The following is a 20,803-nucleotide window of genomic DNA, read 5'->3' as shown; positions in this document are numbered from 1 at the left end:
AAACAACTCTATGAAGCTATCTATGAAATCTAGGGAAAAGGTTATTCTCCACATATTCTTACAATATACAGTGGGAGGTCCCTGCTACATCTACATGTCATGAGCTTGTAGATCTGCTATTTTCTGAGAGTAGGTGTGAAAGGGAAAAAGAGCAGAGCCAATGACCGTAAAAAGGTTCATGTCTGAAAACATTAATATGAATCCAACATATTAATAAACATGATAATGTATGTCAAACAACTCTATGAAGTTATCTATGAAATCTAGGGAAAAGGTTATTCTCCACATATTCTTACTGCTACATCTACATGTCATGAGCTTGTAGATTTGCTATTTTGTCTGAATGTTCACCCAGATGTGGTTAAATAAATCAGATCTCACACCCAGTAACATTTTTATTTACATCCAGTAGAGTGAGACCACTACCTCCAATGTCCTCCATTCACCTTGTCTGTAAGGCCTGGTCTGTAAGGCACTTCGCACACTCTGCTTCTTGTTTGATGTTGGAATGGAAATAAAGAGCAGATCTACAAGCTCACAACACATGAGCTTGTATCGGCGCTATTCATTGAAGGACAAAGTACATAGGTTTTAAGTGGTTAATGAAATAATAAGTTACTAAACTATCTATTATCTATTATATTGTGTTCTTCTCCACAGAGAGAGACTCAGAACCACACCTGAACAGAAGACATCCAGACAAACCACAAGTGAACAAAGTAAGACTGGACACATTTTACACTAATTATCATTTCATATTGAATACTGAAATCTTTAAATAGCAGAAAATATCATCAGACTAAATGTCCACATTGTGTTCCTAAATCAATGTCCAAATGCTGATGATTAACATATACGATATATATATATATATATATATATATATATATATATATATATATATATATATATATATAAATATATATATATATATATTTCGCTTTTTTCCCCCTATTTCTTTACGAATTGTAGATTCTTTGGCGGGTATAAGAAATAGTTTTAATGGTTTTAATTGTATATTCGATGTAAAGTTATAAATTAATTTTAACATAATAAGCATGTCCTCATTCTCTTCTCATAGCAGGTGTCAGTCCGCTGGAGTATTTAAAGGTTTATAAGGTCGGTTTGAACCGTCTTGATCGTGTGACATATGTCACTGAAGTGCCCTCCCTCAGCAGCATCTACACAGAGCTCTACATCTCAGCGGGAGAGAGTGAAGGGGTTAATAACCAACATGAGGTCTGGCAGCTAGAGACAGCTTCCAAGAAGACCCTCCATGACCAACCAATCAAATGCTCTGACATCTTTAAACCCCTCCTCCTTGGCAGAGATAAACCCAACAGAAGAGTTCTGACCAAGGGCATCGCTGGCATTGGAAAAACCTTCTCTGTGCGTAAGTTCACTCTGGACTGGGCAAGGGGTTTGGAAAATCAAGATGTCATTCTCCTGGTTCCCTTCTCATTCCGGGAGCTGAACCTGGTCAGAGACGAGCAGCACAGTCTTCTCTCACTGATTCATCGTTTCCACCCAGAATTAAAGGAGGTCACAGCAGAGCAGCTCGCTGTCTGGAAGGTTGGCTTCATCTTTGATGGTCTGGATGAAAGCAGGTTTTCACTGAAATTCGAGAACATTGATATTAATTCTGATGTCTTCCACAACAATGACATCGTTTCTGATGCCACAGTGACATCATCAGTGGACTTGCTGTTGACAAACCTCATCAAGGGAAATCTGCTCCCCTCAGCCCTCCTCTGGATAACTACCAGACCTGCAGCAGCCAATCAGATCCCTCCTGCATATGTTGACTTGGTGACAGAAGTACGAGGCTTCACAGACCCCCAGAAGGAAGAGTTCTTCAGGAAGAGATTCAGTGATGAGAAGCTGGCCAACAAAATCATCTCACACATGAAGACATCAAAGAGCCTCCACATCATGTGTCACATCCCAGTCTTCTGTTGGATCACTGCTACCGTTCTCGAGGACATGTTGAAGACAGACGAGACCGAAAAGCTGCCCAACACCCAGACTGCAATGTACAGCAGCTTCCTGTGGGTTCAGACAAAGAGGAAGAATCTGAAGTATGAGACGGATGAGGTGAATCAACAGCATTCAAGCTCAGTAAAGGGTGATGGTGACAGGGCCATGAGTCAAAAACCAAGAGAAAATTCCTGGTTGACCTGGTTGAAGACCACGACACAAAGACTGCTGGGAGTGAGTGCAACATCTAGCAATCTTCCAATGTCCAAGACTGACAAGGAGGTTCTTCTGAAGCTGGGCAGGCTGGCATTTGAACATCTGGACAAAGGTAGCATCATGTTCTACCAAGAAGATCTGGAAGAGTGTGGTCTTTGTGTGAAAGACGCCTCACTGCACTCAGGAGTGTGCACAGAGATCTTCAAAGAAGACACTGTTCAATCTGAGAGAAAGGTCTACAGCTTTGTTCATCTTAGCATCCAGGAGTTTCTGGCTGCAGTCTACCTGTTCCACTGTTACACACAGAGGAATGTGAAGGTACTGAAGACATTCCTGGGAGTTGAGGTCAGTTCCTTGGATGACTTCCTGAAGAGAGCTTTTGAAAAGTCCTCGAAGAGTAAGAATGGCCACCTGGACCTCTTTGTCCGCTTCCTTCATGGCCTCTCACTGCAGTCCAACCAGAGTCTATTGGGAGGCCTTCTAGATCAGACAGACCACAGTCCAGAGATCATCCAGAGAGTCATTGACAACCTGAAGAAGATGGATGATCAAAGGTACTCTCCTGACAGATGTATCAACATCCTGCACTGTTTGATGGAGATGAACGACCACTCGCTGCATCAGGAGATCCAACAGTACCTGGAGTCAGGGGACGGATCAAAGACAATACTGTCTGAGAGCCAGTGTTCAGCTCTGGCCCACATGCTGCTGACGTCAGAGGAGGTTCTGGATGAGTTGGACCTGCACAAATACATAATAGCAACAGACTGGGGGAAATCCAGACTGGTCCCAGCTGTGAGGAACACCAGAAAGGCTCGGTTAGTAGTCATGTGAAGAGAAAACCTATTAGAAGAGAATCAATAAATTATGGTTAATTTAAAATATCCAATAATAATCCGGTCTGGTGGTATTGTGCAAATAAAGGATAGATCCTTGGCCAATAAGACACTAACGTGTGTGTGTGTGTGTGTGTGTGTGTGTGTGTGTGTGTGTGTGTGTGTGTGTGTGTGTGTGTGTGTGTGTGTGTGTGTGTGTGTGTGTGTGTGTGTGTGTGTGTGTGTGTGTGTGTGTGTGTGCAGGGACATGCTGGGCCCCTGATTCAGCCCGGGAAAAAGAGTTGGAGAGGCCCTCATTGCGCTATAGAGAGAGATCTCTCTCTCTCTATAGCGCTGCTGCTACTCAAAGATTTGTGACAAAGTGACAAGCCAGTGGGCCAATTACATGAGTTATATTTCGTCGTTGTCGGGTGCAAACCTTGTATGTCAAAAACCGTTTGTTGTGTATTTATCATTTAAAAAATGATTTAAACGAGTGAAAACAGCCGATCTACAAGCACACAACGCCTCGTTGTGTGCTTGTAGATCCACTGTTTTCACTACTTTTGTGAGACAGCCTTGTATGATGAAGGAGGGCTTTGCTTTGCGAAGAAATTTACAAATTTGAAACTTGGAGGTACGAGGTTTCTGCCCGACAGTGACGATTTACTTTGTTGGCCACCCAGCCCCCCAAATGGAAAAAAGACAGAAATGTTATAATTTTTTTCCTAATGGCCGGCCTGGACCGGCCGGGAATGAACCGGCCGTTCAGGAGTTGTCCCGCTTTTCCCAATGGACAGCACGTCCCTGTGTGTGTGTGTGTGTGTGTGTGTGTGTGTGTGTGTGTGTGTGTGTGTGTGTGTGTGTGTGTGTGTGTGTGTGTGTGTGTGTGTGTGTGTGTGTGTGTGTGTGTGTGTGTGTGTGTGTGTGTGCGCGCGCGTGCGTGTGTGTGTGTGTTTGCGCGCGCATCAATTCACCTAATTAAGTATACTCGTTAATAGCAATAAGAGTTAAATTAATTATTTCTGTGGACTTTAAATCATTGTTTTATTTGATGACCTTCCTGTCCTGGCATTTGACCTTTGTGCCCTCAAAACATTGACAACACCAAAGGTCAAGTGGTCTTGACCCTAGAATGACAAAACTCCTATGAACATAAAATAATCATTAAAGACGCACACAAACTACTGTGGAAATGCTTTTGGCGCTGCTGAGTATACAACCCTCCCCATGTGATTGGGTTGTGGGTTGACTGATTTATTTTCATGATTTTTTGGGAGCATGTTTTTTTTTCCTATAACATGTACTTGATCTAACTTGTGTCTTTTCTCTGTTTTTACATATTCTACATTTACAGACTTGTTGGCTGTCGACTCGAAAAGCCAGATTATGAAATCGTGGCTTCAGCTCTCAGCTCTAATCCTTCACATCTAAGAGAATTGGATCTCAGTTATAACGACGTGAAGGATTCATTCATGGAACTCATCTCTGCTGGATTAAAGAGTCCACATTGTGAACTGGAGATACTGAGGTCAGATTAATTAACCAACATTATTTGGCATTATTTAGAGAAAAGTGAACGTGGCTGTGAACATTTCCCCCAAAATAAATGTATTAAAACAGAACTGTCTAAATATAGTGAAAATGGCTGATCTATAAGCTCACAAATTAATTACGTCCTGTGCAAATTACGTCCTGCACGACTTTAGGGCGAGGTCGCTTTTTCACCCTTAGGCGTCTTACTGGTTTATATATACTAAATCAAATCAAATCAAATCAAACTTTATTTATAAAGCACATTTAAAACAACCGAAATTGACCAAAGTGCTGTACAGAGAAAGAGCAAACAATAAAAGCATGAGCATATACAGTACATATAACAGGTGTCAACAAGAACACACAACACACATACAGGTATATGCGTTGTAAAAGCAAAACATATAAAAGACCTCAGGTGAGATTAAAAGCTAGAGAAAATAGTCGAGATTTTAACCTGAGATTTAAAAACAGTTATAGATGGAGCAGACCTAATCGAAAGGGGCAGGTTGTTCCATAACCTGGGGGCTGCAGCCGCGAAAGCGCGGGCCCCTCTGGTAGTTTTTTTGGGAATCAGCTCAACCAGTAGTTGCTTATCAGCAGATCTCAGGACTCTGGTGGGGGCATAGGGTTTCAGGAGCTCTGAGAGGTATTTGGGGGCCAGACCGTTTATGGATTTAAATGTGAAGAGGAGGATTTTGAAGTCTATGCGGAATCTTACTGGGAGCCAATGAAGTGAGGCTAAGACCGGGGTTATGTGTTCACGTTTTTTAGTTACAGTCAGCAGGCGAGCAGCGGCGTTCTGGACAAGTTGTAATCTTCTGAGGGATGACTGGTCTATGCCACTGTATAGGGAGTTACTAATTAATAACTATGTGATTACTATCTACTACTGTATACCTGGCAACTACCCTGCTGTCTGTCTGTCTGTCTGTCTGTCTGTCTGTCTGTCTGTCTGTCTGTCTGTCTGTCTGTCTGTCTGTCTGTCTGTCTGTCTGTCTGTCTGTCTCTCTGTCTTTCTGTCCTCTCTCGGTCAGTTTGCTGGATCATCTGTTGTTAACTTGCTGCTTCCTGTTTCCTGTCAGTTAGCTTCATGTTGGAAGATTACCATGATTTACTTCACATTATTCCTGCCTGCCTGTTCTTTCCATCCCTTTGGTCCCTCCTCCAAAACTCTGATAATCAATCCAGATATGTAATCTTTAATTACAGACTTGCTGGCTGTAACATCACACAGACAGGATTTGACATCCTGGTCTCAGCTCTCAGATCTAATCTTTCCCATTTGAAAGAATTGGACATCAGTTTCAACTGCCTGCAGGAATCACAACTGGACCAACTCTCTGCTCTACTGAAGAGTGAAGAGTGTAGACTGCAGATCCTGAGGTAAATAAATAGTGTGTTTTCTCTCTGTGTGGATCTCTACTTGAACATCAACAGCACTTTGTTAAATATGGATTTCTCTGCAGGTTGTCAGGCTGTGGGCTCACAGATGAAGGCTGTTCTTCTCTGGCTTCAGCTCTGACCTTCAACCCCTCCCATCTGAAACAGCTGGACTTGAACTTCAGCCACTTAGGAGGCTCTGGTCTGAAGAAGCTCTCTGCTGCACTGGAGACTCTGAAGTGAGTAGACTTGGACTGTGTCCATGTTGGTTAGTGCAGTGTTTCCCTTACAATGTTGACTGGCTGGCCAGGTGGGAGGGGGCTTCACCCATAACGTCCAATGTACAAGACCTCCACAACCATCCTCATCCTTCCATCCCTTCTTTAGATGTACAAGACCACCACAACAATCCTCAGAATTCCATCTTTTTTTATTATGTGAGCCCACACGATGATGAACTAGTCCTCATTCATCCTGTCATTTTCCAGAGTTGAAAAATGTCACAAAAATGATTTTCAGTCCAGGATGAGATAACAGCACAGCAAGACTCTAGACATGTAAAAGTATGTCTGACATGAATATCAGAGCTTAAATGACATACTGTGCTGTAAACATGAAAACATGCATAAAAGAAAGAAAGTAAATCAATAATACTAATGATGAATGAATTATATTTAAAAATACATTTAGAATGAGTTTCAAGTGTTGTCATTTTATCAAAGTCAGTATGGAACTCTGTAAATAAAAACTGCCAAACGTGTTCTAGGAGAACAGATCTTTAGTGTGAGCTGCGTGCGTGCGTGCGTGCGTGCGTGTGTGTGTGAGATAGCAAAAGGAACAGAACTATGTTAGGTAGTGGAGACAGTGTGTTAGACAGTCAGAACATTGATTAATTATTGTTCTATTTCCTACAGTGTGAATCATTCAGGAGAACACTGGATTAAACCTCAACTCTGTGAGTATATGTCTGTCTGTCTGTCTGTCTGTCTGTCTGTCTGTCTGTCTGTCTGTCTGTCTGTCTGTGTGTGTGTGTGTCTATCTCTCTGTCTGTCACATTGACATTTTATACACTGTTTTATACTCTGTTGGCCCCTCCCTCCCTGTATTCAGGGGATATTATAAAAACCTTCACAAATGTATTTTAAAGGTGTTTAATAACACTAACACTGGGGTTCAAGACCCCTGGAGAGACCATTTAAAACACAGTTCAATCACTGTGTGAAGTGGCAACAAGCTTAGCTCTTATCCAGCAGATAAAAAGTGTTGAGAAGTGTGGTGTTGCTGACCACATCCATAGAGGTGTGTGTGTGTGTGTGTGTGTGTGTGTGTGTGTGTGTGTGTGTGTGTGTGTGTGTGTGTGTGTGTGTGTGTGTGTGTGTGTGTGTGTGTGTGTGTGTGTGTGTGTGTGTGTGTGTGTGTGTGTGTGTGTGTGTGTGTGTGTGTGTGTGTGTGTGTGTGTGTGTGTGGAGGAACCAGAGGACCTCCAGGTGATCTGGACTCCTGAGGAGCAGTGTCTCCTAGGATTCAACAAACTAATAAAGATACTTTTTAATTTGACACGCTCCCACAAATATAGATTCTCACACAAAACAAGGCTTTGTGACGAGCAGGAAAAGTGGGCGTGGCTGTTCCCGCTGCCCTAGGGGAGTTTCAACCTTTTGAAATGTGTTACTAGACATCTTTACAAACACATTAGTGAGGAAATGTCTTGAGAAGGAATTTATTCCATGTTTGGACATTTTTCTAGTGGTGGTCCAGGTGACAAAGTATTTACTCAAGGAAATACTCAAGTATAAAAAAGTACAAATTACAACTACAGCACTTTTAAATATTTTATCAATGCATTGTTGTATTCCCCAAAAAATAAATGCATTAAACCACAACTGTCTAAATATTGTAGCGTTTGCAGTCTAACTCACCGACTAATAAATAAAAGGAGGAAACAATGATGACGTTTTAACCGGAGCACCAGGTTTTATTGCCCTTTCAATACGGGGTCCGCTCAGTGTCCCGACGGGCCGCTGTTCCGACTAGCGTCGGCAGGTTAGTTACTCGTCACGGTTACTGAGGTTAAGTTTAGGGTTGGGGTTAGAGTTAGGGTTAGTTTTAGTGTCAGAATACCGGCCCGTCGGCACACTGAGGCGGACCCTTAAATACAGGCTAGAACTGGGTTGGGAGGAGGCTGAAAAATAACAAAGAGGCTGCTCTGATCTGTCCAGGCTGTCTCTCCACTTCCTTTTTCCTCTTCGCGCTCTTCTTCATCATCCAACCACCTTTCCCCATTGTTAACCCCTCCCTGCCTGACCTAAACTGCCAACCTGAACTAGGCACCTCTCCCCCCATCAAAACACCCCACCTCCCCATTGTCTCCGTCTTCACATGGGCAGGGTCGCCACAATGTAGTGAAAATAGCCAATCTACAACCTCACAACATAATGTCTGTCTGTCGTGTTTGTTGCATTGCAACATGTTGTGAGCTTGAAGATCTGCTGTTTTAGAATTATGAATACTGAATAGGTTCACTAGGGTTCAAGTGGTTAATTAGACCTGCAATCAGGAACTGATTTTAATGAATAAAACATTATTTTAATGATATTTATTTTATATGTTAAACACTTAAACCCACGTCACTGACTGGAGTTCCTCAGGGCTCTGAAAAATATCAGATCTACAAGCTCACAAGCACAAATGGTTCCTCAAAGAACCTTCTTTGAACCATTAACCATTTAAACCCTGCGTCCCAATGTTGGACATGTCTTAATACGTGAACATTCATCGTAAATAGCAGATCTACAAGCTTACAACACATCCTGCTATGACACGTTTTTAGCTTGTAGATCGGCTATTTTGTAGTGTGGAGGGAGAAACTGAGCAGACCAAGTATAGAGCCCTGGGAGACACCGGTCGATGAAGGGTTGAAGTGGTTGATGGTTCTTTATAGCATTGGTTCTCAAAGTGTGGTCCGGGGACCCCCAGGGGTCCTTAGGGGGTTCCAGGGGGTCCCCAGCAAAATGTTTAATACAGCATTACACTCATTTGAACCACTTTATCCATGTTTTACACGTTGGCCATTTAAATAGCCAACATGTAAAATATGGATAACGTGTTAGTGTGTGTGTGTGTGTGTGTGTGTGTGTGTGTGTGTGTGTGTGTGTGTGTGTGTGTGTGTGTGTGTGTGTGTGTGTGTGCGCGTGTGTGTGTGCGTGTGTGCGTGTGTGTGTGTCACAGACTCCCCATCTGAAAAGAGTTTGTGGCAGAGACTCCATTTTTACAAGAGTCCTTGTTTGAAAATAGCAGATACAAGCTCACAACACATCGTGATGCAACGCGTTGTGAGCTTTTTTATTTTCAAATATATACAGTAAATGGTTAAAGTGGTTACACTTATTTTGGTGTTATATACATGAATGTTGCTGGGGACCCCCTGGAACCCCCTCAAGGACCCTAACCCTAACCCCAGACCCCACTCTGAGAACCACTGTATTCATGATCTATAAATCTGTACAACAAACAACTAAATGTGTAACACCCCCCCCCCCCCCCACCAAACCATATTGATTCTGTAAACAAACCCCCCCCCCCCCCACCACCACACCTGTTTCTGATTATTACTGTGTGTGTGTGTGTGTGTGTGTGTGTGTGTGTGTGTGTGTGTGTGTGTGTGTGTGTGTGTGTGTGTGTGTGTGTGTGTGTGTGTGTGTGTGTGTGTGTGTGTGTGTGTGTGTGTGTGTGTGTGTCACTCAGTGAGGGATGTTTTTAATGTTTACTGTGTTGTTTTCTCATCAGATTCACATCGTCTCACACTGGACACAAACACAACAAACAGATTCCTCTCTCTGTCTGAGAACAACCGGAAGGCGACTCGGGTGAAACAGCGTCATTCATATCCTGATCATCCAGACAGGTTTGATGGACAGGTCCAGGTTCTGTGTACAGAGGGTCTGACTGGACGCTGTTACTGGGAGGTAGAGAGGAGTGGAGGGGTTGATATAGGAGTGACCTACAGAGGAATCAGTAGGAAAGGAAAGGGTGATGAATGTAGGCTTGGATTCAATAAAATGTCCTGGAGACTCTCCTGTAGTGATGGTAACCATGGTAACAGATACACTGTCATACACAATAGTAAGGACACTTTCCTTCCTGATTGTCCCTCTGACTCCAAGAGAGTAGCAGTGTATCTGGACTCTCCTGGTGGGATTCTGTCCTTCTATGAAGTGTCCTCAAACTCACTGAGACACATTTACACCGTCCAGACCACATTTAGTGAACCTCTCTATGCTGCCTTTGGGTTTGGTCCTGACTCCTCTGTGTCTCTGTGTGAGGACAGACAGACAGACAGACAGACAGACAGACAGACAGACAGACAGACAGACAGACAGGGTGTGAGGACAGACAGACAGGGGGTTGTATCATAATGTAATTATCAGGAACAGGTGTGGGGGGAGGGGGTTACAGAATCAATATGGTTTGGTTTCCATAGTGGTGGGGGGGGGGGGGGGGGGGGGGGCAAACACATTTAAACATGAATCTATTGTACAGAGGTATAGATCATGAATACAGTGGGTCTCAAAGTGTGGTCAGGGGACCCCCAGGGGTCCTCTAGGGGGTTCCAGGGGGTCCCCAGCAACATTCATGTATATACCGTCAAAATCAGTGCAACCACTTTAACCATTTCTGTATAAATGGACTGTTTGAAAATAGCAGATCTACAAGCTCACAGCGTGCCGCATTACGGTACGTTGTGAGCTTGTAGATCTGCTATTTTCAAACAAGGAATGGAGTCTCTTGCACAAACTCAGATTGACATGAAAATGGTTTGTTCTCAACCTGTGGTTCTGGACCCCCAGAGGGACCCCCATCTGGGGACCACCAGAGGGACCCCCAGGGGGTCCCCAGGGGGTCAGATAACATAAAAAGGCAAATATTGTGAAAATAGCCGATCTACAAGCTCACAACACCTCGCAACCTGGAACTGAGTCAAACCAAATGTAATGCCTCAACTCCTACAATTTACAGTTTGTCAGGGTGGGGGTCCCCAGTTCAAACCTGATTATATATGGTTATTTTGGGGGGTCTCCAGTTCAAATATTATTTTGGGGGTCGCGACCAGCAAGTGTGAGAACATCTGGTCTAGAACATTTAAACATGAATGTTGTAAAGTTTTGTTGATAATGAAACTCCAATGAAGTGTTTTGAAAATCCTTGTTTTTTTTTACCTATAAAATGTAATTATAAAATGTAAAACATTTATTTCCAACCTTTCATGTATATTTACTAATATCTTCAAGAAAATGAAACCAATGCTATTGTGTTTAAATTGTGCCAAGGTTACATTAAACGCTGATAGAATTGTGTTAATTAAAAAAAAAATAATAATAATGATGTAATTTTTTGAAGTGAGGGTTATTTTGTGCGCATGCACATACACGGGCGCACGCATGCACGCGCACGCACGCACACACACACACACACACACACACACACACACACACACACACACACACACACACACACACACACACACACACACACACACAGTAATCATTGCTATAGTGTTTGTTCAGTAACAGTGTTAACTCATTCTGTGACGGGCCACTTGGGGGCGCCAAAGTCTGTTGAGTGGCCAGGCTCCACTCCATAGACGAGCGTTGCAACAGACAGGGACTCACGTGCGTGGTCACGTTTGTGCATGTGATGAAAAAGACCCGGATGAAAATGGCTTCAGATAGCTAGGCTAATAGCTCATTTAGAAGATAGATATTCGCCGATTTAAGCCGTTAATAAAACCTTCCCGCTACCATAAGAACACAGTTCAGAGAAAATGCTCTCTAAAGATGTGACTTTGTATTGGATTTGGCGGCGTGACGCGGCGGCGTTACCCGATTACGGGCCGATGTAAACAGAATCGCGGCCCCGGGCTTGGATGGAAATTTAGACGGGGGCTTCGTTGAGGCCTCTGATTAATTAATTCATTTTATTAAAACAGCCGATCTAGTTCGGGATCGGCACCCCGGCGACAGTCGCGCCGCCGACAGTATAGATTGAGTTTTTTTGGGGGGGCTCTAAACTTTATTCTAAACCATTTTCAATGGAATAAATCATCGGACCATCTAGAATCGGTCGTTGGAAAGCGTAGGACGAGCCAGGACCACCCACATCTCTACAAGCAGCTCGGCACAAAATGAGTTAAATAGCTCTATATTGTGATAGTAATCATTCATATTTAAACCAGTTGATATAAATTTAAAGTGGCAGCAGGCCTACAACCTTAAAATGCACCTGCAAAAAATGATTACAGCTTCCAACTGTTGACTTGCCTTAAAATGACTTGATTTAATTTTGGGAGGGTTAAAGAAAGTTGTATTTGAAACTTTAAAATATCTAAAAATGTAATGATCACATCCCACCACTTCTTCACATCAACATTGGCAACACCTGTCCTGAAGTGAGTGAAAATGACCACTAGAGGGAAGCAAAACCCCAATTAGAGAGGTACAAATAGAACCAAATGAACCCCTAGGTCTGTAACTCTGAGAGGGTTCAAATGGAACCAAATGGTCCCAACAGTCCATGTGGTTCCATTTGTACACTTTAAGAGTTACACAACAGACAAATAAAATCAATAATAAATAAATAAATACAGTCATTCAGAAAATGTTCTGTTTGTTTGAATAGTTTTGACATGATCAAAGGGGATGATGTGCAAAAATAATAAATAAAGTGTTGCCTAACAACCAACTAGCCAATCAGGGTGTGACCAAACCCTCCAGGCAATGGGATACCTCAGTCTACACAGAGCATGTGGAGCTACTAGACTACAGTCATTTATAAATCAGTGGGAATGTGTGTGAATCTATAGATCTACGTTGTGGAGTCCACTAATGATGCAGTGTGTGGACACACCTTGAAACAGGTACGTTACACACATGTTTCATTCATTACAATACCAACTGTTTGTTATTGTCAACAACAACACACATGTTTCATTCATTACAATACCAGCTGTTTGTTATTGTCAACAACAACACACATGTTTCATTCATTACAATACCAGCTGTTTGTTATTGTCAACAACAACACACATGTTTCATTCATTACAATACCAACTGTTTGTTACTGTCAACAACAACACAGGAAGAGCTTCATGAATGAGACCAGAACAGTGGTTGTCACTTTGTTTGGTCTCAGGTCACCTCTGTAAAGAACTGTTTCATCCACCACAACCCCTGAGTTACATTGTTGCTTTATAGATAGTCAGGGAATATTATCAGAATACCTGTCAAAGCTGGGAATAAATTCCTTACCAAACATATCTAACAATGTTTGAAATTCAACATCCCTAGGAGAATCTTTGACAGCTAGGGTAATTCTGGGTCTCATTCACTTACTATACACTATAGGTACTATGAGGCGCGCTACAGACAGTTGCGAGAGCTATCGTGTCCGTATCGTCTGAGAATGAGGCCAGGGGGGGAGGTTCCAATGCATTGTCAATGAAGGTCATGTGATTTTCGACGTTTTTTGTCGTTGCCGTGTCTCGCCAAAATACAGCCTTCTGTTGAGCAAGAGACACGGCAACGATGTAAACGTGCCAATAAAGCTGGTTTGAACTGAATGGAAAAGTCCCAGAAAAGACGCGTTGTGATTGGCCAGTAGTGTTTTTGAGTGGCAGCCTGCCCTCGACACTTCCTCTTTTGTGCCCACCAAGTCGGACGGGTCGCTCCAATCAACTGCAGCGGGTGGACGAGGTATCTATACTTTTATATATGTGTTCTGTTGAGCAAGAGACACGGCAACGACATGAAACCACGTGACCTTCATTGACAATGAATTGGACCCCCCCTCATTCTCAGACATTACGGAGAAGATGTCTTCCGCGTATGTCTGATTGCGGCCTAAGGGAAAAAATTACTCCCAAAATGATGCTTCAAGTAGCATGTGAGGGGTCTGACTAGGTGTTTTTAATTATTCTGAATCCATTGTAAGCATGTGTTTGGCATGAAAAACATTCCTTGGGCTAACCCCATAAAACTGTGAAAAGTGATGAGTTTACACACACACACACACACACACACACACACACACACACACACACACACACACACACACACACACACACACACACACACACACACACACACACACAAACACACACACAAGTCTACGCCACAATGGCATTGCACACAAACATTCTTAATATTACCTGCAGATGGCAGTATAGTGCTGTAACATGAACACACATTAACCCAGGCAGCAAAGCGTGACAAAGGCGAGGCTTAACTCAATTTGAAATCCTCCCTGTGATAAATCACTCCATCCCCCAAACAGAGCTATAATCAAATTAATAATACATTCATTAATCCATTTTTTCTACCTATTATGTTTTCTTACTCTTTTTTTTCCTTCTCTAAAAAGTTGGATCCGTAAATTGAGATTAAACTCCAAAGCTCCGTTCTATTTCTGAGTTGCTGTAAGTAAACTTCTCTGCACTTTTGTTCTTTTTCTTCCTGCTTCTTCCTGTAATCCTATTTAATTACCCTGCAGGACTCCATGTGGCTTATCCCATGTGGAACGCATTATAATTTAACCATTATTTTATCCTTTAACTATTGAAAAATAGCAGATATACAAGCTCACAGCGCGGCACCAAGTGTGAGCTTGTAGATCTGCTATTTTTGAAAAACTTTGCAACTCTTTGAATATCTTTGTCCCGATTCTACAAAATGTCTTCTGGAAAAAAACTTGTGTTTCTATAATCTATCATCAGTGGATCTCAACCATTTTCATGTCAAGGACCCCTACGATTGTATGTAGGCCTATTTGGCCACCTGACCCCCATCTAGAAATATTATGTACCACCGGGGACCCCCCAGAAGCACATATTATTTGAGTTACAAATGGTTGCTTTAAATATATATATATATATATATATATATATATATATATATATATATATATATATATATATATATATATATATATATATATATATATATTCAAAGATTGTGGTGCTCAGACCTTTTCATGTGAAGGACCCCCAAAATGATATGTATTTGGCCACAGATCCCCATCTCAAAATATTTAGTTAGCGACTCCCCAGAAGCAAAATTTGAGTTACAAATGTTCACTTAAGAAATAGGCCTACATATGATTTGCACCCATTTTCACGACTTTTCAAAAATAGCAGATCTACAAGCTCGCAGCACGGCACTCGGTGCTGCGCTGTGAGCTTGTATAACTGCATTTGTTTAAAAATAAAAGTTTAAAGTGGTTACAGGTTTTAGTGGCTTATTTAGGGAGCAAAGTCCACGATTTCTAACTAAAGCCTGAGTTGTTGCACCGGAAAGTCTAAGTCTCTAATGAAACCAAATCCATTCAACAATATTTGTCTAGCCAGGGGCGTCACACCAAATTCTGGGCCCTGGGTACAAGGATTCAGGCCCCCCATGAATGTTCTTCATAGGGGGGAGGGGGTTTAACCCATTTAGACTTATTATTTATTACGCATTATTTTGTGCTTTAACTATTGAAAAATAGCAGATACAAGCTCGAAGCGCGGCACTCAGATCTGCTATTTTTTCGAAAAATCGTGAAAAAAAAGTCTTTGAATATTTCAAATTCTTCTGTTTTTTTTGTTTTTTTTTTACATATTTCTATATCAGTGGTGCTCAAACCTTTTCATGTGAAGGACCCCCAAAATGATATGTATTTGGCCACGGACCCCATCTCAAAATATGTAATTCCAGGGACCCCCCAGAAGCAAAATTTGAGTTACAAATATGTATATAAAAAAAACATATATTGAAAGATTTGCACTCATTTTCACGACTTTTTCCACTGCTATTGAAAAATCGGTGCCGCGCTGTGATCTTGTATATCTGCTATTTTTCAATAGCAAAAATAAAAATTAAGGCCCTTCCCTCCACCTTGGGCCCTTTGAATATATGTATTTTTAAGCAAACATTTGTAACTAAAATTTTGCCTATGGGGTCCCTGGAATTTTGAGATGGGGGTCAGTGGCCAAATATATATCATTTTGGTTTGAGCACCACTGACATGAAACATAGGTTTTTAAAAAAAACCTTAGAAGGAATTTAAATATTCAAAGACTATTCAAAGGATTTGAAATATTCAATTATTATAGATAATATATTTCAAAAATAGTAGATCTACAAGCACAGAGTGCCGCACTGTGAGCTTGTATATCTATTTTTCAATAGTTAAAGCAAAAAATAATGCGTTCCCAGTCTAAATGGGTTAAACCCCCTCCCCTATGAAGAACATTCATGGGGGGCCACAGTGAATCCTTGTACTCAGAATTTGGTGTGACACCCCTGATCAGAACACTTCAACCATCATAAAGAATGGGCGCTCCACCTTTCCCCACCAGTCTAATGGTAAACTAAAACACTCTCGTGTGTCTTGCCACCTGTTACCATTGGCTATTTTTGGATTTTAGGCATATATTATTTCTCGGTTGGTCTATAAATATCATTTCCGGGGCTCTCAACATCTCCCTCCATGCACATATCTGTAGGCCCAGGGTTGGGTTAATGAAGGAGAATACCTTATCTAGGGCAAGTGGCTTTGCTCGGAGCTGAAATTGTACCTTCTCCATTATAAGTCCTGACCTGCTCTACCACAGCAGATAAAGTTATAGACCCCTACTGAGCTGTGGTGTTCTAAGTCTGTGACCCTATGAGGATACTGTATATCATGACCTACTTTCTTTTTCTTCTTCTTCTTTTTGGCTGGTGAAATTCACCCTTTGTCAGCCTTCTGATTGGGCCCAGACTGACCAACCAGAAGGCTCCTTCTGCCTTGTCCCGCCCTGGGGACAACCACTCAAACCCTCAACACTTGGAAATATACATATAATACTTGTACTTGGGCTGCTCTTTATTTCCCCCCCTACATCAAATCTTTTTGCTGTAAATAGCCAATCTACAAGCTCACAATGCCTCACGCTTCACAGCTCAGTAGGGGTCCATAACTTTATCTGCTGTGGTCTTACATTAACTTTATCTGCTATGTTCTGCTTGCGGTTCCCCTCAAAATAGGGTTGCTATAGGGTTCAACTGGTTAATGTAAGAAGAAAGCCTCTCAGGTGCAATAATGATTGGGCATGTTTTTAAATGTTGCATTGCTCCAAAAATGATGTTTTAGCAAATTCAACATAAACATGGCAGAACCAGGGCGGGACAAGGCAGAAGGAGCCTTCTGGTTGGTCAGTCTGGGCCCAATCAGAAGGCTGACAAAGGGTGAATTTCACCAGCCAAAAAGAAGAAGAAGAAAAAGAAAGTAGGTCATGATATACAGTATCCTCATAGGGTCACAGACTTAGAACACCACAGCTCAGTAGGGGTCCATAACTTTATCTGCTGTGGTAGAGCAGGTCAGGACTTATAATGGAGAAGGTACAATTTCAGCTCCGAGCAAAGCCACTTGCCCTAGATAAGGTATTCTCCTTCATTAACCCAACCCTGGGCCTACAGATATGTGCATGGAGGGAGATGTTGAGAGCCCCGGAAATGATATTTATAGACCAACCGAGAAATAATATATGCCTAAAATCCAAAAATAGCCAATGGTAACAGGTGGCAAGACACACGAGAGTGTTTTAGTTTACCATTAGACTGGTGGGGAAGGGTGGAGCGCCCATTCTTTATGATGGTTGAAGTGTTCTGATCAGGGGTGTCACACCAAATTCTGAGTACAAGGATTCACTGTGGCCCCCCATGAATGTTCTTCATAGGGGAGGGGGTTTAACCCATTTAGACTGGGAACGCATTATTTTTTGCTTTAACTATTGAAAAATAGATATACAAGCTCACAGTGCGGCACTCTGTGCTTGTAGATCTACTATTTTTGAAATATATTATCTATAATAATTGAATATTTCAAATCCTTTGAATAGTCTTTGAATATTTAAATTCCTTCTAAGGTTTTTTTTAAAAACCTATGTTTCATGTCAGTGGTGCTCAAACCAAAATGATATATATTTGGCCACTGACCCCCATCTCAAAATTCCAGGGACCCCATAGGCAAAATTTTAGTTACAAATGTTTGCTTAAAAATACATATATTCAAAGATTTGCACACATTTTCACGACTTTACAAAAATAGCAGATCTACAAGCTCAACGCGGCACTAGTGAGCTCTATCTCCTATCTCCGCCACTGTTGCCCCTATCCATGCCAAACTTTGCACACACACTCCTCGGCTGCCAAACCACAAACTCATATGGCCCTCTTCTAGCGCCACCATGAGGCCGATTCTTGCAAAACACATTTTATCCTATACAGATTTAGCCTTAAAATCACGCAAAGCGGTACACAGTATCTCTAAAGTCATGTCATCAACATGGATCTGTCCCATTTCCCATATTCCCTCCTGATTGGCTACCATTGCCTTCTAAAGTTTGTGTATGCAACCTGACGGTCGCTTATCTCCCGATTAGGGAGTCTTAGGTATATTGTTGTATTACCTTGCTTATTGTATTGCTGTATCACCTTGCTTATTGTAAATCGCTCTGGGTTAAGAGCGTCTGCTAAATGCCTAAACTGTTTGAATAGACGGCACATTTCATGTTGGCCGTCCAGAATATTTCATTAAATGAACTGAGAGTCACTGAAGGATCTTTGAAACCAACAATTCAGCACTTTTGAGAAAGAAAAGAATGGAGTCTTTCAGAAGGCTATTAAAGACCCAATCATTTTTCTCCCCCCCTGCCTTCACATTGGGGCTCATTGTCAGTGGTATATCATTGGCTGCTATGGGGGAAATTACTATTCATTGAACTATTCACTGGAGAACATTTGCAATGTGTAATGAAAGCAGCAGACAGAAGGCCTGGTTGTACAATGCACTTCGGTTTGGATCTGCGTTTGAACATGAGGGGAATTTACTTTGCAGACATGGTTTATGATACATGCCTCTCCTCTCCTCTCCTCTCCTCTCCTCTCCTCTCCTCTCCTCTCCTCTCCTCTCCTTTTTTACTGTCAAAATGTACTTAATGTACCAAAAGTACTCGTTATACAGGATGTCCCATTTCACAAAAATAGAACCTTTGAAAATAGCAGAACTACAAGCTCACAATGTGTCGCATTGCGACACATTGTGAGCTTGTAGATCTTCTATTTTCAAATGGCCGAAAAAATGTTCATAGGGCCGAAGTGGTTAATGTATGTTTTGTAATAATAATCAAAACCTGCAAGTACTGTAATTAGTAACTAAAGATTTCAAATAATTGAAGTGGAGTAAAAGTACAACATTTGGATCCGAGATGTAGTGGAGTAGAAGTAAAAGTATTGGGCAACTGGAAATACTCAAGTAAAGTACAAATACTTCAACATTGCACTCACAGTACTTACTTAAGTAAATGTATTTAGTTACACCACTAACTGTGCACAACATATGTTGAACACACACTCGCTGCTGTGTGTCCTTGGTCGATCTCACCCTGGCGCACGGCGGAGAGGTGTGTGTGTGCGCGTGCGCGTGCGTGTGTGTGTGTGTGTGTGTGTGTGTGTGTGTGTGTGTGTGTGTGTGTGTGTGTGTGTGTGTGTGTGTGTGTGTGTGTGTGTGTGTGTGTGTGTGTGTGTGTGTGTGTGTGTGTGTGTGTGTGTGTGTGTGTGTTTGTGCGTGCGTGTGTGAGTATCCTCCCTGATCTCATGAGAATGTGTGGAATGCTGAACCACTACACAGTGTGACGTCACACAGTGGAGAAATGTTCTCTTGGAAGCGTGCTGCTGTTGAACTTATTCATCTTGGTATCCGATCGCTGTAGGCTCACAGTTTATACAGTGGAATATTCTAGAACCAGATATCCAGTGTTTGTTCGATAATCCCTTATAACAGTGGTTCTCAACCTGTGGGGTGGGACCCCTAGGTCTTTTGGGGTTGGTCCCACACCCCAGATGATTAACTTAATGTGCAACATAGAGATTGAGGGTATCTGCACATTTCTAAAGTGACAATTTAAGGACTTTACCTCTAAAATGACAATTGGGCAAATTGTCTCATATAGGGGCAGAAATTGTGAAACAACACCTCACAACCTGATGCGTTGTGAGCATGTAGATCTGCTATTGTTGTGCGATTTGTTTTGTAAAAAGTTTGGCTTGTGTTAGTAACACTTTTTTATTTTATTTAGACCTACTACAGGAACTATGAACAATGAATAAACCTCAACAAGCTTCTTGAGTCAAGAAGCATGAAATGCAGTTGATTGTGTTTCTATCAGTAACAGCACAGAGCCTTGTTGGCCCGGAGACCTTTCTGAAGGAAAACACAATGACTCAGAAGCAACACTGAAAGACTCTGTTTGTCTACACGGTTCCTGGAACCCTGCGATTTCCTCTGAACTGTTTTGCAAAGGAATTTGAACTTCTGTGTTTAACTTTGACTGCTTTCTTCGTGGATATATGGACCAACATCTGAGGGTATATTATGGTCATTGTCTGTTTGTCTGTACAAGCTCACAGCGCGGCACTCGGTGCCACCTTGGGCCCTAGTAACTCAGTCCCACTCCCCCCCCCCCCCCTTGTGACGCCCCTGGCTACAGTCATGGTATGGAGAATTAATAAACGGAACTGCTGAGACAGAGAGGAGGGATAAAAAAGAGCGGAAGCTCCAGCGTTGCTAATTCATATTGATAAGTGATTAACCTAACAGTACAGGGACGTGCTGGGCCCCTGATTCAGCCAGGGATAAAGCATTGTAGAGGCCCTCATCGCGCACTATAGAGAGAGATCTCTCTCTATAGCGCTGCTGCTACTCAAAGATTTGCCATTTCAGATCATGACAAGTGACAAGCCAGTGGGCCAATTACATGAGTTATATTTCGTCATTGTCGGGTGGAAACCTTGTATGTC

At 42.1% G+C, this 20,803-nt stretch overlaps 1 protein-coding gene across 1 annotated transcript in view; it reads left to right on the top strand.

The window, feature by feature from the left end:
• LOC308308752 (protein NLRC3-like) overlaps positions 1-20,803 on the top strand; it is a gene marked incomplete at both ends in the record, with an annotated part of 45,751 nt that overhangs the window by 5,843 nt on the left and 19,105 nt on the right. Inside the window, 3 exons of the mRNA XM_080754206.1 lie at positions 1,176-2,118; positions 2,248-3,011; positions 4,366-4,539. Of these exons, the coding sequence (XP_080610332.1) occupies positions 1,176-2,118; positions 2,248-3,011; positions 4,366-4,539 (1,881 nt within the window). The remainder of the gene's footprint in view (positions 1-1,175; positions 2,119-2,247; positions 3,012-4,365; positions 4,540-20,803) is intronic.

This window comes from Nannobrachium achirus, assembly GCF_963921795.1.
Source record: "Nannobrachium achirus genome assembly, chromosome: 23".
Taxonomy (NCBI): Eukaryota; Metazoa; Chordata; class Actinopteri; order Myctophiformes; family Myctophidae; genus Nannobrachium; species Nannobrachium achirus.
The sequence above is the reverse complement of the archived record's forward strand: the minus strand, read 5'-3'. Positions and strand labels throughout refer to the sequence as shown.